Here is a 14147-nt window from a genome sequence, read left to right on the forward strand (position 1 = left end):
GGTTTTAATAATGACACAAAAGTACCAAAGTTTTGAGTCAATTTTGATTATGTATATTCAGTACTAGGTAACATCCTATAACAACATGTTAGATCATTTGGCTTCTCTGGTCTCATTTCATTTTAAATAATAAGCAACAATCAAGACGTTGCATAGTAGGTTCTACATCTCGTTCAATGCTACCATGAATGTGACTTGGCAACAGAATTTTGAGGATCAAGCAAGGCGCATAAATTCCTCACTCGATAACCTTCATATGGCAAAAATACATCGAGATGGGGTGTCTTATTTAGATCAACCAAATGTTAAGTGATACTTTTTCAGGGTAGATAATTATAATTGTTGAACACAAGCCTGGATACTATGCAATTCATGTACATAAAGACAAATATTAATGTCAGCAGTCATCCACCCATCTGTGAGAAATGAACTCGCAGAGTGTGTCTTGCTGCACAAGATTATGGAGCAGAATCTCCATGTTACAAATCATCATATTTCAATCCCCTTGTCACATACAACTGGGATGATAGATTTGGAAGCAAGAGGACACTGACCCAAGAGAGGTATTATTGGGGCCACAGATAAGTTGTTATAAGCTAGGTAGATAGGACAGCATAGGTATTAATTGATAGGTAAGGGAGGAATAAAGTTAATCCCCATGTTGCATATACATTATCTACAGTTAGCATATTTAGAAGGCCAACAACCTCCTTTAACAGTCAATTTTTTTTAATAAAGCCCCATAACACTAGCGTCACATGTGATACCTGGTTACAGATTCTTGCCAATCAATGTACAACCTTTACACAGTATACGCAAGTCATTAGAAATATTATCACAACATTTATGAGGACAGCCCGATACATTTTGTCAAGGGCCCCAAATTACCAAGTGTGATATCAAATGTTAAAGGTTAACCAAGAGACATTTAATACATGTGCATGCTCTTATAGATTAGGATACAACAAAACCAACTCTACCAAAGAGAGATATTAAAGGTCAGCTAGCAGAGTTGTAAATCCATCTGCCAATTATTGGAAGTGAGAAACATTTTCAATTTTAACATTGTTTATAGAGACTGAAATTCTCAATAGATAATGCTGACAACATCAGCGATATCTTAACTGATCTGTCACCTCTTGAAATAACAAAGCTCCGCTCCAAACTTCAAAATTGATTACTTATCTCTTAATATCAACAACTAGTAACTAGTTAGTGGTGTATCTTATTCTCTTCATTTCTGTGTATTTTTGTAGTAAGACAGCTAGATAGTTAGATTAAAATTGGTTGATGTTGAATGATCGGGCAATGTAAGGAACATCTATAGAATCAATGATACCATACCCAGTACCTTGAAGCTGTACTATGTGTGTTGGGGTGTTATCTGTTCAATATTTCGATTCACTTATTGTAATATTGGTTCCTTGAAAAATTGATTGATTGATTTGAAGCCAGTTTGGGAAATGGCATCTTAGATACACCAAGTTCAAGATTTGCCTGAAAAGTTAGTTTCAATGCTACTTGAAACAGAGAATGACTTACTTGGTAGAAAGTTGACATCTGGAGGAAAGGTTCGAAGCAGATCCAGAATATAATTCCTGCCGTCGTTGCCCTTAATACCCTGAGAGGAAGCAAAAATATTAAAGAATCAACAGATAATATAGAATTTATGACGCCATGGTAAAATTATATGGTAAAAATATTTATATGTTTATATATATTAATATTATAAACTGATCCACTATACAATAATACCAAGGTATAAGCAGAATAATAATATTATAATAATATCTATATATATATAACATAGAATATTAATATTATCAACTGATCCACAATGCACAACAACCATGGTACAAGCAGAATAATATTCCAAGATAGGAGCAAAGAAGAGTATAAAATGTTTTCTTTTAATCTCATCTCATGAGCAATGGCAACAAGCTCGGTTGAAGGTAGGCATGAAAAATCCTTTTGAATGTTAGGTTTCAGAAGAATCCGATAAGAAATGACTGTATTTCTTTTCCATTAATCCCTAACAACAGCCACTTCCCAAAAGTCACCTGGATACAACACATCACAAAAACAATAATAATAATAATAATAATAGTTGCCATTCTCTATCTAGGTAATTCATACCATTAAAAATTCACAAATTGAAGTATTTCATCCTTTTTATTCCTTCAGAATCTTACCTTGCATTCAATGGAGGTATATACTTCCACTTCCTCACTTTTATGATTGATAACTGGATGAGGTAGAATCTTCAAATGTTGAGCTGTCTTGGATAACTATTTAAAAATAGATAAATAGATAAATAAATAGATAAGAAATGAATAGATAATAAATAGATAATGAATAGACAATAAATATATCAATAAATAAATAAAATAGATAAATAAATAAATAAATGAACAAACAAACAAATAAATGAATGATGAATCCATGCATCAATCAATCAAAACATTATAGCTGAATATATTAATATCAATGGTAACATATATAATTAATTTATATTCTTAATAAACAAAAGTTAAGACATTATCAGCTGACTGACACATGATATATACTTGGCAACTTAACTTTCACTATTTTGAAATGGCACAAATGAATTCATGACGTGACGTAATTAGCAAGATAATTCTTAATGATGTCATTGGTTTAATTTGCATCTCAAGATCTATGTTTACTATTTACCAAAACCGTTTTAGGTATGACTCGATTAATCACTACAATTTTCTAATCAAGACCTGTGGCAGAATAGTTATACTTTCTGGAATCTTTTTAGATAAACATCAATTCTAAAAGAGCTAATCAGTAACCCATCAGAGACCATTGTTGCACAATCTAGCACAATCTTTAAATTTGCATAATTCTCACCAGTTCTTTGTATTTTTCGCAGCCAACAACGGTCTTGCCAAAATCTATAGATCCGTAGATGACCGATTCTTCTTGCTCCCTCTCCAGGATACCGGGTATGATGGACTGAGCTGTGATCCGGTACCCACGGTAGTCTACCACCACGGTACCAAGGGTGTAGAGACCTTCCAAGTCCACATTATTGTAAGCCTTCACTCCTTGAAGGTCGTTACTCTAAATGAGTTAAAATAGTAATGAGGTTTAAGAAAGACCTTCACGAAGTAGAAAGAAATTTGCCTATTGGAGTACAATAGACTATGAGAGAGAATTAAATAAGTGGATTTGTGATAGTTTAACAAAGATAAGGTAAAGGTAATGTCTATACATGTGACAATACAAATATAATCCACTTAGTAGAAGGTACAGGTTATGTTGATACGTGTGACAATACAAATACAATCCACTAAGTAAAAGGTACAGGTAATGTCAATACGTGTGACAACACAAATACAATCAAATAAGTAGAAGGTACAGGTAATGTCTATACGTTTGACACTACAAATACAATCAACTAAGTAAAAGGTACAGGTAATGTTGATACGTGTGACAATACAAATGCAATCCACTAAGTAGAAGGTACAGGTAATGTCTATACGTGTGACAATACAAATACAATCAACTAAGTAGAAGGTACAGGTAATGTCTATACGTGTGACAATACAAATGCAATCCACTAAGTAGAAGGTACAGGTAATGTCTATATGTGTGACAATACAAATGCAATCAACTAAGTAGAAGGTACAGGTAATGTCTATACGTGTGACAATACAAATGCAATCAACTAAGTAGAAGGTACAGGTAATGTCTATACGTTTGACACTACAAATACAATCAACTAAGTAAAAGGTACAGGTAATGTTGATACGTGTGACAATACAAATGCAATCCACTAAGTAGAAGGTACAGGTAATGTCTATACGTGTGACAATACAAATACAATCAACTAAGTAGAAGGTACAGGTAATGTCGATACGTGTGACAATACAAATACAATCAACTAAGTAGAAGGTACAGGTAATGTCTATACGTGTGACAATACAAATGCAATCCACTAAGTAGAAGGTACAGGTAATGTCTATACGTGTGACAATACAAATGCAATCAACTAAGTAGAAGGTACAGGTAATGTCTATACGTGTGACAATACAAATGCAATCAACTAAGTAGAAGGTACAGGTAATGTCTATACGTGTGACAATACAAATACAATCAACTAAGTAGAAGGTACAGGTAATGTTGATACGTGTGACAATACAAATACAATCAACTAAGTAGAAGGTACAGGTAATGTCTATACGTGTGACAATACAAATACAATCAACTAAGTAGAAGGTACAGGTAATGTCTATACGTGTAACAATACAAATGCAATCAACTAAGTAGAAGGTACAGGTAATGTTGATACGTGTGACAATACAAATGCAATCAACTAAGTAGAAGGTACAGGTAATGTCTATACGTGTGACAATACAAATGCAATCAACTAAGTACGGATACTTACAGGTGCCACATATGCAGCATAGTCTCCACCAAAATCTTTGTAATGGTCTCGTACATCAAACCCAAGGCTAAAGAAAATATTATTCCAGATGAACATTTGCATTCTGTGGAAATAAAAGAATTAAAATTAGCAGTCACCTCTCACATTAGCTGATGGCACATTCACTACTGAAATCCACCAAAAAAGAAGGGAAAAAAATGCTTTTCAGCACTCAAAACAGCAAATAACAAATTCTACTGAATTAATTGAATATTAAGGAATACATAAGTTCAATACAATCATGTATGGTGCCTGAAATGATTCTTCATATTTATATCAGACCAACTAAAGCATCTTAACATATATATCACATTACAGAGAATTCCCCTGGTACAAGGTATTTTTATGCTCTTGGTATTGCATGGCAGAAAGTATTATGTAATAAACCAGCCGACTGCGAAGTAGTTAACAGAGAAACGCTCTACTACTCACTTTGTGTCCTCTCCAGGGTTTATTGCCATAACGTTGCCATCTATCACAGCCATTGCACCTCTGGTAGATGCTGCGACAAAATCGCTGTGCACCTTGAATACTGCCCTCTCTCTCAAAAGCCGCTCTGGTAAGTTTTTACGCGGCAACTCTCTTGTTGTCTGGAGCTCTTCGTTCCAATCCCTCGTCTATCGTAGAAATTAAAAAACAGAAAAAAGAAATGATGATGACGACTCATTTGAGTAACAGTAATAATTGATATTTTTTTCATATATTATTTTATTTTCTAATATAATTCTTGGAGTGACAAGAATGTTAATCATATCTTCTATTCACCACACAGATGTGTTAGAAATAAAAAGAACACAGGAAAAAATCTTTGAATGGGAGGAGCCAACTTTTCAACAATACATTTAAATGATGTACATCAGATTGAGTAGCTGGTTTTTAAGACATGAATATTCATTATTTCCCCTTTTTTTTCTAGAGAATACAAAATGTGCACAATAATTGCTTGGTACAACATGATGCCTGCATAATGTTGTATTTATTAACAATTATGTAAGATTTCACTATTTACCTGACCAGGTATGTGTTCTTCATATCCTAGACGGGCTGTGTATGCTGCAAAGAAAAAGGTATGGAGTATTAAGTTACTGAAATACTGAAAAGAAAATGTTCAGAACCGTGCAAAAAATTACCAGGATACAGTGCTTGATACATGTGATGTTACCTTGAAGTCAGGTCCTTGCTGATGTCAGGAACTCCACCAAAACTTCAAAACAAACCAGACTCCATGGGATGGAAAAGAACCGTGGAATTATAGTTGTAAGCCTTGCGAATGGTAGATTTGGAAGTAAGAGGAAGTGCGCTCTGACCCTGAAGTACATCGGTGGGGGGGGGGGGGGGCACAGTGCTAAATGTTACCAACATTTGTAAGCTAGTTTGAATTGAATGCATATGCAGAATGCAGACAGGTATGAGAGGAAGTGAAGTAAATACCTGTTTATTATTACTATTTGTCGTTTCCTTACAATCAAGCTTAATATCATGTGAGGAAGTTTCTAAAAATGAATGGTTAATGTGGTAATCGAATACAATTAATATCAGGACTGTTGGTTCACAATATTTTGATGGGATCTTTAAACCAAAGTGTTGACAAAACCAATTTCTCTATTTTTGTCGAGCACTGACCCCTTTAAGGGGGTTGATCAGTCTGCATGTGGGGCTTTACCTTCTTCTGCTCTTATTGAATCCACAGTGTGCTCCAGCTGTGGGGCCACCCAAGAGTAGGTCTGGAAGGGGGTCGGGACACGCTCATAGGGGTGCTTCTGTGACCTGACCATTAAAAGAGAAAAAAATAATGACGTTTATAGGGTCAAAATGTCAAGTGCATTTGAACACTACTTTAAGAGAATGTGAAATATTTGAGTTTCTCCAAAGTATCCAAGGTTGATGTAGTGCATGGCTGTGGTATCAATAACTACAAGGCTTTCTTTCAGGCAAAATATGCAACATATTTGACAAAAGAAAAGAAAATGCTAAAATAAACCTTTACTATTCAAAACAATCATCTACATAACCATACCATTTCTGCCTTTCCCTGTAACTTCATCAGTGAGGCATAAACAGAAACACACATACCAACCCCAGGGATGTAAGTGCAGCCAAAAAAAAAAAACGGAAAACTATTCGGAGACCCCGGGTGAATGCCGTCCTAACACATCCTACTCCTAGCTTTGACTCCTTACACACTATCGTTATGTTAGGCTAGCTCAGAAGTATTAGCGCTAACACATCTTACCCCTAGTTCTTACTACTTACACACTATCGTTATGTTAGGCTAGCTCAAAGTTACGAATACGTCGCAGCGAACTACGGAATAAAAAACAGTCTCACATTCGAATGCGATCACAAATATTGACTTTCATATGTGTATCCCGTAGATTTCCGCCGCTCACAAATATCACAAGCGTTAATTCCGAAAGTTATGTCGAGCACCAGCAGTTACGAAGATATCAATTAGCAGTCCAATCAACGTGAATTAGGCAAGGTTTTTCAACGACAGAAATGAGCTATGGCGATTTGAAGTTCGCACGTACGCAACGATATTCACATGGCACAATGTTGTACAATGCAATGCGATGATGCAAAACAGGAATGGTATTTTGATTGATCGATGAGTGAAAGTTGAAGTTAGCTTGCTGCAACGGGCCAGGCATTTTTGCCGCGTTGTGTCTTTGATATTCGAACAATTTTTTGGAACTTTATTGGAATTAAAAAAAAACGGATTTCCGTAAAAATACGGAAGACTTACATCCCTGAAAAAAACAAGAGCCCAAGGGCACTGTGGTTCCTTGCTTGGGGTATATGACAATACACATAATATTATCAAGCAAGATTGGGCTGAAATAGTCCAAGTAAGTGTGGTCCTACATGTTCCCATAAAGTAACCAACACTATAGCCAACACTTTTGTGATCACAAAATGTGATCGGATTTTTTATCAAAAGGCACTTTTGAGATCTAAATATGGCGTCGAAAATGTAAGAAATATAAGAGACCTACAAGCGTGTCAACAGATATGATAACAATGGTGACCTCAGATGACATGACCTTTAAGTTTCAAAATGTTCCACCACCCCATTCACAACTTGTCCCAAAATATCAACCATGTCACACCTTGGCATTGAGATTTAATTGCATTAAATGTCAAAAAATTAACTTTGAACTTGTATGTAACTTCACACAAAGGTCACCCGGAGGTCAACCAATTGACATTTTTGATCGGTGAGACCTAAATAGAGCATGACTGTAAAAATTCAAACATTTTTTCTTTGCCCATTTTCTCCCCCCATAATACTACTTTTTTAACATTAGCTGACCTTTGGTGACCTTGGATCACATGACCGTTAAGTTTGAAAATATTCCCCTATACCATTTGCAACTTGTCCAAAAAAATCAACCTTGTCACACCTTGGCACTGGGAGTTATTGCATTAAATGTCTGAAAATTAACTTTGACCTCATATAACTTCGCACACGAAGGTCACACAGGGGTCAACCTATTGACATTTATGATCAGAAGGTACCTTTAACATCTGAAAATAGCATCGAAACTGTAAAAAATCCACAAAACACGAAAAGGTCACCAGAGGTCAAATTGAGGTCAAGGGTCACCCACATGCGGGTCGACAATTGGATTTCATTGAAGCAACTCCCAACTCTAACGGACAATTTGTTCTCAAGTTATCGCAAAAATACTAGTGTTTTATCATTAATTGACCTTTGGTGACCTTGTATCACATAACCGTTAAGTTTGAAAATATTCCCCTATACCATTTGCAACTACTCCAAAAATATCAACCTTGTCACACCTTGGAACTGGGAGTTATTGCATTAAATGTCTGAAAATTAACTTTGACCTCATATAACTTCGCACACGAAGGTCACACGGGGGTCAACCCATTGACATTTATGATCAGAAGTTACCTTTAACATCTGAAAATAGCATCGAAACTGTAAAAATCCACAAAACACTAAAAAGGTCACCAGAGGTCAAATTGAGGTCAAGGGTCACCCAAATGCGGGTCGACAATTGGATTACATTGAGGCAACTCTCAACCCTAACGGACATTTCGTTCTCAAGTTATTGCAAAAATACTAGTTTTTTATCATTAATTGACCTTTGGTGACCTCGGATCACATGACCGTTAAGTTTGAAAATGCTCCCCTATACCATTTGCAACTTGTCTCAAAATATCAACTGTGTAACACCTTGGCACTGGGAGTTATTACACTAAATGTCTGAAAATTAACTTTGACCTCATATAACTTAACATACAAAGGTCACCTTGGGTCAACTTATTGACATTTTTGATTGATGAGACCTAAATTAGAGCATCAAACTATAAAAATTCAAACATTTTTTTCTTTGCCCTTTTTCTACCCCCAAAATACTAGTTTTTTGACATTAACTGACCTTTGGTGACCTCGGATCACATGACCGTTAAGTTTGAAAATATTCCCCTATACCATTTGCAACTTGTCCAAAAATATCAACCATGTCACACCTTGGAACTGGGAGTTGTTGCATTAAATGTCTGAAAATTAACTTTGACCTCGTATAACTTCGCACACGAAGGTCACACGGGTGTCAACCAATTGACATTTTTGATCGGAAGGTACCTTTGATATCCAAATCTAGCATCAAAACCAAACATTTTCTTTTTTGCTCGTTTCCTCCCAAAATAAGCACATTTTTTCTAATGTGACCTTTGACCTTTTGACCTTGGTTTCAGATGTAGTTTAATCTCCTGATTCCAAAAAACAAAACGAAAAGCCTGTACAACCATCGTAACTCCGACCGAAAAACTTTGACCCCATATAACTTTGCACATAAAGGAAACACGGGTCAACCTATTGACATTTATGATCAGAAGGTACCTTTGACATCTGAAAATAGCATTGAAACTGTAAAAATCCCAAAAACACGAAAAGGTCACCAGAGGTCAAATTGAGGTCAAGGGTCACCCAAATGCGGGTCGACAATTGGATTACATTGAGGCAACTCCCAACCCTAACAGACATTTCGTTCTCAAGTTATTGCAAAAATACTAGTTTTTTATCATTAATTGACCTTTGGTGACCTCGGATCACATGACCGTTAAGTTTGAAAATGCTCCCCTAACCAGTTCACAACTTGTCCCAAAATATCAATCTTGTCGCACATTGGCACTGGGAGTTATTGCAGTTTTAATATTTTCGGTTTTTGGACCATAACTGACCTTTGGTGACCTTTGTGGGCACCAAAAACAATAGGGCACACCTTCTCCATATGGCGGATCTATAGTCCAAGTTTGGCCTCAATCCAACATTCCCTTATTGAGATAGAGCGTACCCAAGCAAGTGTCACAGACACACACACACACATACATACATACATACATACATACATACACACACACACACGCCAACCTGACTGCATAGGTTCCTTTTGCTAAAGCAAGGAACCAAAAACCGGATTTCCGTAAAAATACGGAAGACTTACATCCCTGCAAACCATACCACTGATTTACAAATGCCATATTATCCTTTGGTACTGGCTCTTTCTCATCCCATCTTTTCACCTTCTCTGCTCTTTTGCTAGGAAACTGTAATGGACCAACAGCAGGGAGTCACAGCGCCTTAAAACACTTGCAGCATTGCAGTTAAAGTCAGGCAAACATCCTTGACAAATGGTAACCCATGCTTTCTGTATCTTTGTCAATTTAACTGTCTGTTCGGATTCAGCAGCTAACCAGTTGATTGCTAACTTGAAGTGCTATATATCCACTCCATTGACAAGTAATGTAGAACAGGGTTACATAAACAACTGTATCTGGTTACATAGTTCTAATAATTTCATTAAATATTAACAGCTGAGCAGTACTAGACCAGAGAGGAGGAGGAGGAAGATGCCAAACATAAAGACCTCAAATAGAATCTCGGCTGAGATTAATGGACCCATGATCATATTTCATTTAATATGTGATTGGCTATATCCTGATACATCACTTGTATGTTATATGCATGGCATTACCAACAGTCAGCTTAAGATGTTTAACCGAGATAAAAACTATTGTAGAAAGGCAGCTGAACACTGAGACATTCACTAGAGTGACAGTAGTAATTTATTCAGTGTATCTTGTGGAGCGGGAGGGGTAAGGTTGGAGGGGGAGGGGTACTAATGTAGTCAAATTAAACTGTTTAACCGAATTAGAAACTTTTGTACACAGGAAGCGGTACAACAAGACATTCACTAGAGTGACAGTAGTAGTTTATGCAGTGTATCTTGTGGAGAGGAAGGGGTAAGGGTGAAGGCGGGGGGGTCGGGTCGGAGGGGGGTCGGAGGGGAGGGGCTACCTCAAGCAATGGATGGATGTTTAATCACAGACACTTCCTACTAGTTACACAACCACTAGTTTTACTGCTATACCTGCTATCATTCCTTCTACCAGCAGACTGCCAATTAATACCCTTACCATTATCAAGTTTCTTGACAGTGTAGTTTAGACCTTTACCCATTGCATTATATGTGGTGCATTACTTACAGGTAGAGTCCTAAAGGGAGACCTACTACTGCTTGGATAATGTTAACTTTATTCAATTCTGTAGCCGACCCCAACTAACACCTGTTGTTATTCATTGAACTCTGTCAAACTGATGGAGGACCCATATGTTGGCTCTAACGTAACCTTTATTGTTAAGAAAAATGTGATCGAGCAACACCAGAACTTGAAGCAACTAAATTCTAACTTGCATGTCAAATATAAGCTGCTGGTATGTTACCTTTTCTTCAACAGCTGTGCAAATGTCTTCTTGAAAGTTGAGCTAATTTTGTTAAGGAGCTCAATGACAGAATGAGACAGGTGCCTTTGTTCAGCCGGTTTCGGATTGAAAGCTTCTAGAGTAGACCTTGATAAAAGGAAGGAAAAAAAAAACAATATTCATAAAAAATGACCAAGGATCGATGAAGATAAATATTGTATCGGCAGAAAAAACATAAATTTTTCTTGACAAACTTTCATGGGAAACCATTAACCCTCTGGTCTCTACTGTAATCAGCTAAGGAGGTGGGGTAGGTTTGCTTTTCGTTCAAGCAGAGTTGGCTGACATAATCTTTGAAATTTGGTCTACTACAGCTCTTCCTTTTTACTTCAAAAGGTAAATAATTAAAATACTAAACATATTTGACAATCTATGCTAAATATGAAAAAATGGCTCAAAAAACCAACAAATCCATGAAATGGATAATTATTAAGTAGAATTAGGCGGTTATGTTAATTACCCAAATGTATCAAAATAGTTGTTCTCTGCCAATTAACCTGTGTGAATAGATAAATCAGGTATTTTGTTTGCTACTGTACATCATCAGCCCTTTTCATTTTTAACTGAGAGAAATTTAAATTTGATTGAATTTTCCAAACACTAAAAACTTTCTCTACCAATTTAATTCTATATGTGATCAATAGTATGTGAGCCTACAAAATTATTCCTTATTGATTCATAAGGACCTATTAAGGGGTCCATTTGACCGGAAACAGTCACTTGATACAAACTGTACAAATAACCAGCAAGTGTGTAATACATTGTGAAAATCACTCTGTAGTAGAGTAAGCCACAGTGGACTAATATAATACTCGATGGGATGGAGTAATTACTGGTAGGTATTACACACAGAAACCAGGGCACAGATGTACTTTTCAGTGAGACCACTCAACATGCTATAGACTTATGGTTGCAATGATGTGTGTAAAATACAGTACTAACTCAATGAGGGTCTCTTTTACAAAATAAAGCACTCTGGTGGAAAAATTGTGACTTTCACATCAATTTGATTGTTCACACTACCAGTGAAAGGCGGGTTTAAAGCTGTCTATTGATTTCAAGATGATGAAATATCAAATATTTCTTTCTGACAATTTTCTGGACATTGTCAAATTTGAAAGAATTTCATCAAAATAAAAGAGTACTTATACAATGCACATAGCCTTCAAAGTGTTAAGACAGAATGGGTTTGTTTATTCCACTGGCTCTGCTTTTATTATACATCACCAATTTACAATAGATAAGGTCAGTTACTGTGTATAACAGTATGTAATACAATCCTTATTACAGCAGGCCTCAAATGTGGGCTGTTTTCTGGCAAGATGCCAGTGGATTTTGCCATTTGCAAGTAGAAATAGGAAAGGCACTTGTATTCTCTGCTAAGTAGACATTTAGGCATCATATGTCAGTTACCAAGGGTTATTAAAAATTTTGCATGATTTCCGTACCTAATATAAACCCGGTTTTTATTCTTTTTATCAGCAAATATTATTGAGCTGCTCTCATATGCATGTACAGTAGTAGGTGATGGTGTTGTTATTCAGGAAAATACCAGTGAGAACTTACAAGCACTTACAATTTTTATCAAGTGGCTGAAATGTTTTAATTCTAGGCCAGCATATATTGCCAATTTAATTAGCAAATCTGCTAACAAGCTTATTACATTGTTCTTTGCTTACAAGGATACTTAAGCAGTGATTCCTAGTAAGCTAAACTATGTGAAGTAAGCTTCTTCCTGACTACAAAAGAGTTCACTAAGAATGCAAAACCAGGTTGAAACAAAGGTTGATAACACATGTGTATAGACTTCTGAATGGTAGATTGGGAAGGAAAGAGGATATTGACCTCCGGGTCACTGGGGGCGCAATGCAAGAATGTTGCCAGTTATAAGGCTAGGGTAGATCGGAGTATGTAAGTAAAGCAGACAGGTATGGTGAGGAGTGATGTATTAATCTTTGCTCGCCATAAGAACTATGTCCGAGTTTAGCATCATTTAAAATACTTGCTCCTTTTCTCTGTAAATGCAGTTCTAGAAGTCTTTACATCATGTCATTCAGACTAATTCCCCATAACAAGGTAACACATCCAAATGTTAGGTTACAGATTTTCAAATGCTTTCCAAAGCCACTAGTGGAAGATTCTGCATTTGAATGTTCTGTATCTTAGCAAAACTATTTATTTATCAAAATGTCCCTAATAAGCGCCAAATCAGCAAATAACATTATTGCATCTGTTCAATCATGCATGAAATAAATAAGTGAGGTTATTGACTCACAAACTTAACATTGTACATGTATGTATTTGACGATTAAAACAATGATTTTTAGTTTTAATAACTGAATACTCACTGGTTAATATAAAATCCTCTTGTAGATGCAGTAATGTGGTATGAGGCACCTTCCATGGTCACAATGTAGAGGTACATAAGATCCCCTGTAATTAAAACCATAAACAATGAAAGCTGTTTACCATCAGGCCATACAACAAAAAGAAGTACTCCTAAAAGTACATTTCATACTGTATACTAATCCCAGGAGACTGCAAATTCAGAAATGAACATTTAACCATAATATTAACTCTGAACAAGAATAGAATTAAACCGCCGCATCTTACCTTCCCCAATCACCCTGTTATCCCATAGCATGATCATACCCCACCCCTTCCCTTGCAATGACCCAAGATATCATTTTGTTGTGGGGGGGGGAGGGTACTACATTTGCCTTGAGAAGTAATCTGTAAGTATTTGACAACAGTTTACACAAAGGGATATTTTACCTTCTCAGTGTAGATACTGTATGTTACACATTACTACAATGTACCATGATGCATACAGTTATATGTTTTAACATGACTTGAATGCTACTCTCTCCCAGAGGTAATGCCATACTAACACAA

The 14147-nt window shown here is 36.2% G+C and overlaps 1 protein-coding gene across 1 annotated transcript in view; it reads right to left on the minus strand.

Moving 5' to 3' along the window:
- The window catches only part of LOC139981339 (clustered mitochondria protein homolog), a 62281-nt gene that overhangs the window by 16737 nt on the left and 31397 nt on the right, over positions 1-14147 (minus strand). Inside the window, exons 6-14 of the mRNA XM_071993676.1 lie at positions 13601-13685; positions 11214-11339; positions 6120-6223; positions 5466-5509; positions 4889-5073; positions 4418-4520; positions 2878-3090; positions 2193-2288; positions 1543-1621 (exon numbers count right to left, since the gene is read on the minus strand). Of these exons, the coding sequence (XP_071849777.1) occupies positions 1543-1621; positions 2193-2288; positions 2878-3090; positions 4418-4520; positions 4889-5073; positions 5466-5509; positions 6120-6223; positions 11214-11339; positions 13601-13685 (1035 nt within the window). The remainder of the gene's footprint in view (positions 1-1542; positions 1622-2192; positions 2289-2877; positions 3091-4417; positions 4521-4888; positions 5074-5465; positions 5510-6119; positions 6224-11213; positions 11340-13600; positions 13686-14147) is intronic.

Source organism: Apostichopus japonicus, chromosome 15 (assembly GCF_037975245.1).
Source record: "Apostichopus japonicus isolate 1M-3 chromosome 15, ASM3797524v1, whole genome shotgun sequence".
Taxonomy (NCBI): Eukaryota; Metazoa; Echinodermata; class Holothuroidea; order Aspidochirotida; family Stichopodidae; genus Apostichopus; species Apostichopus japonicus.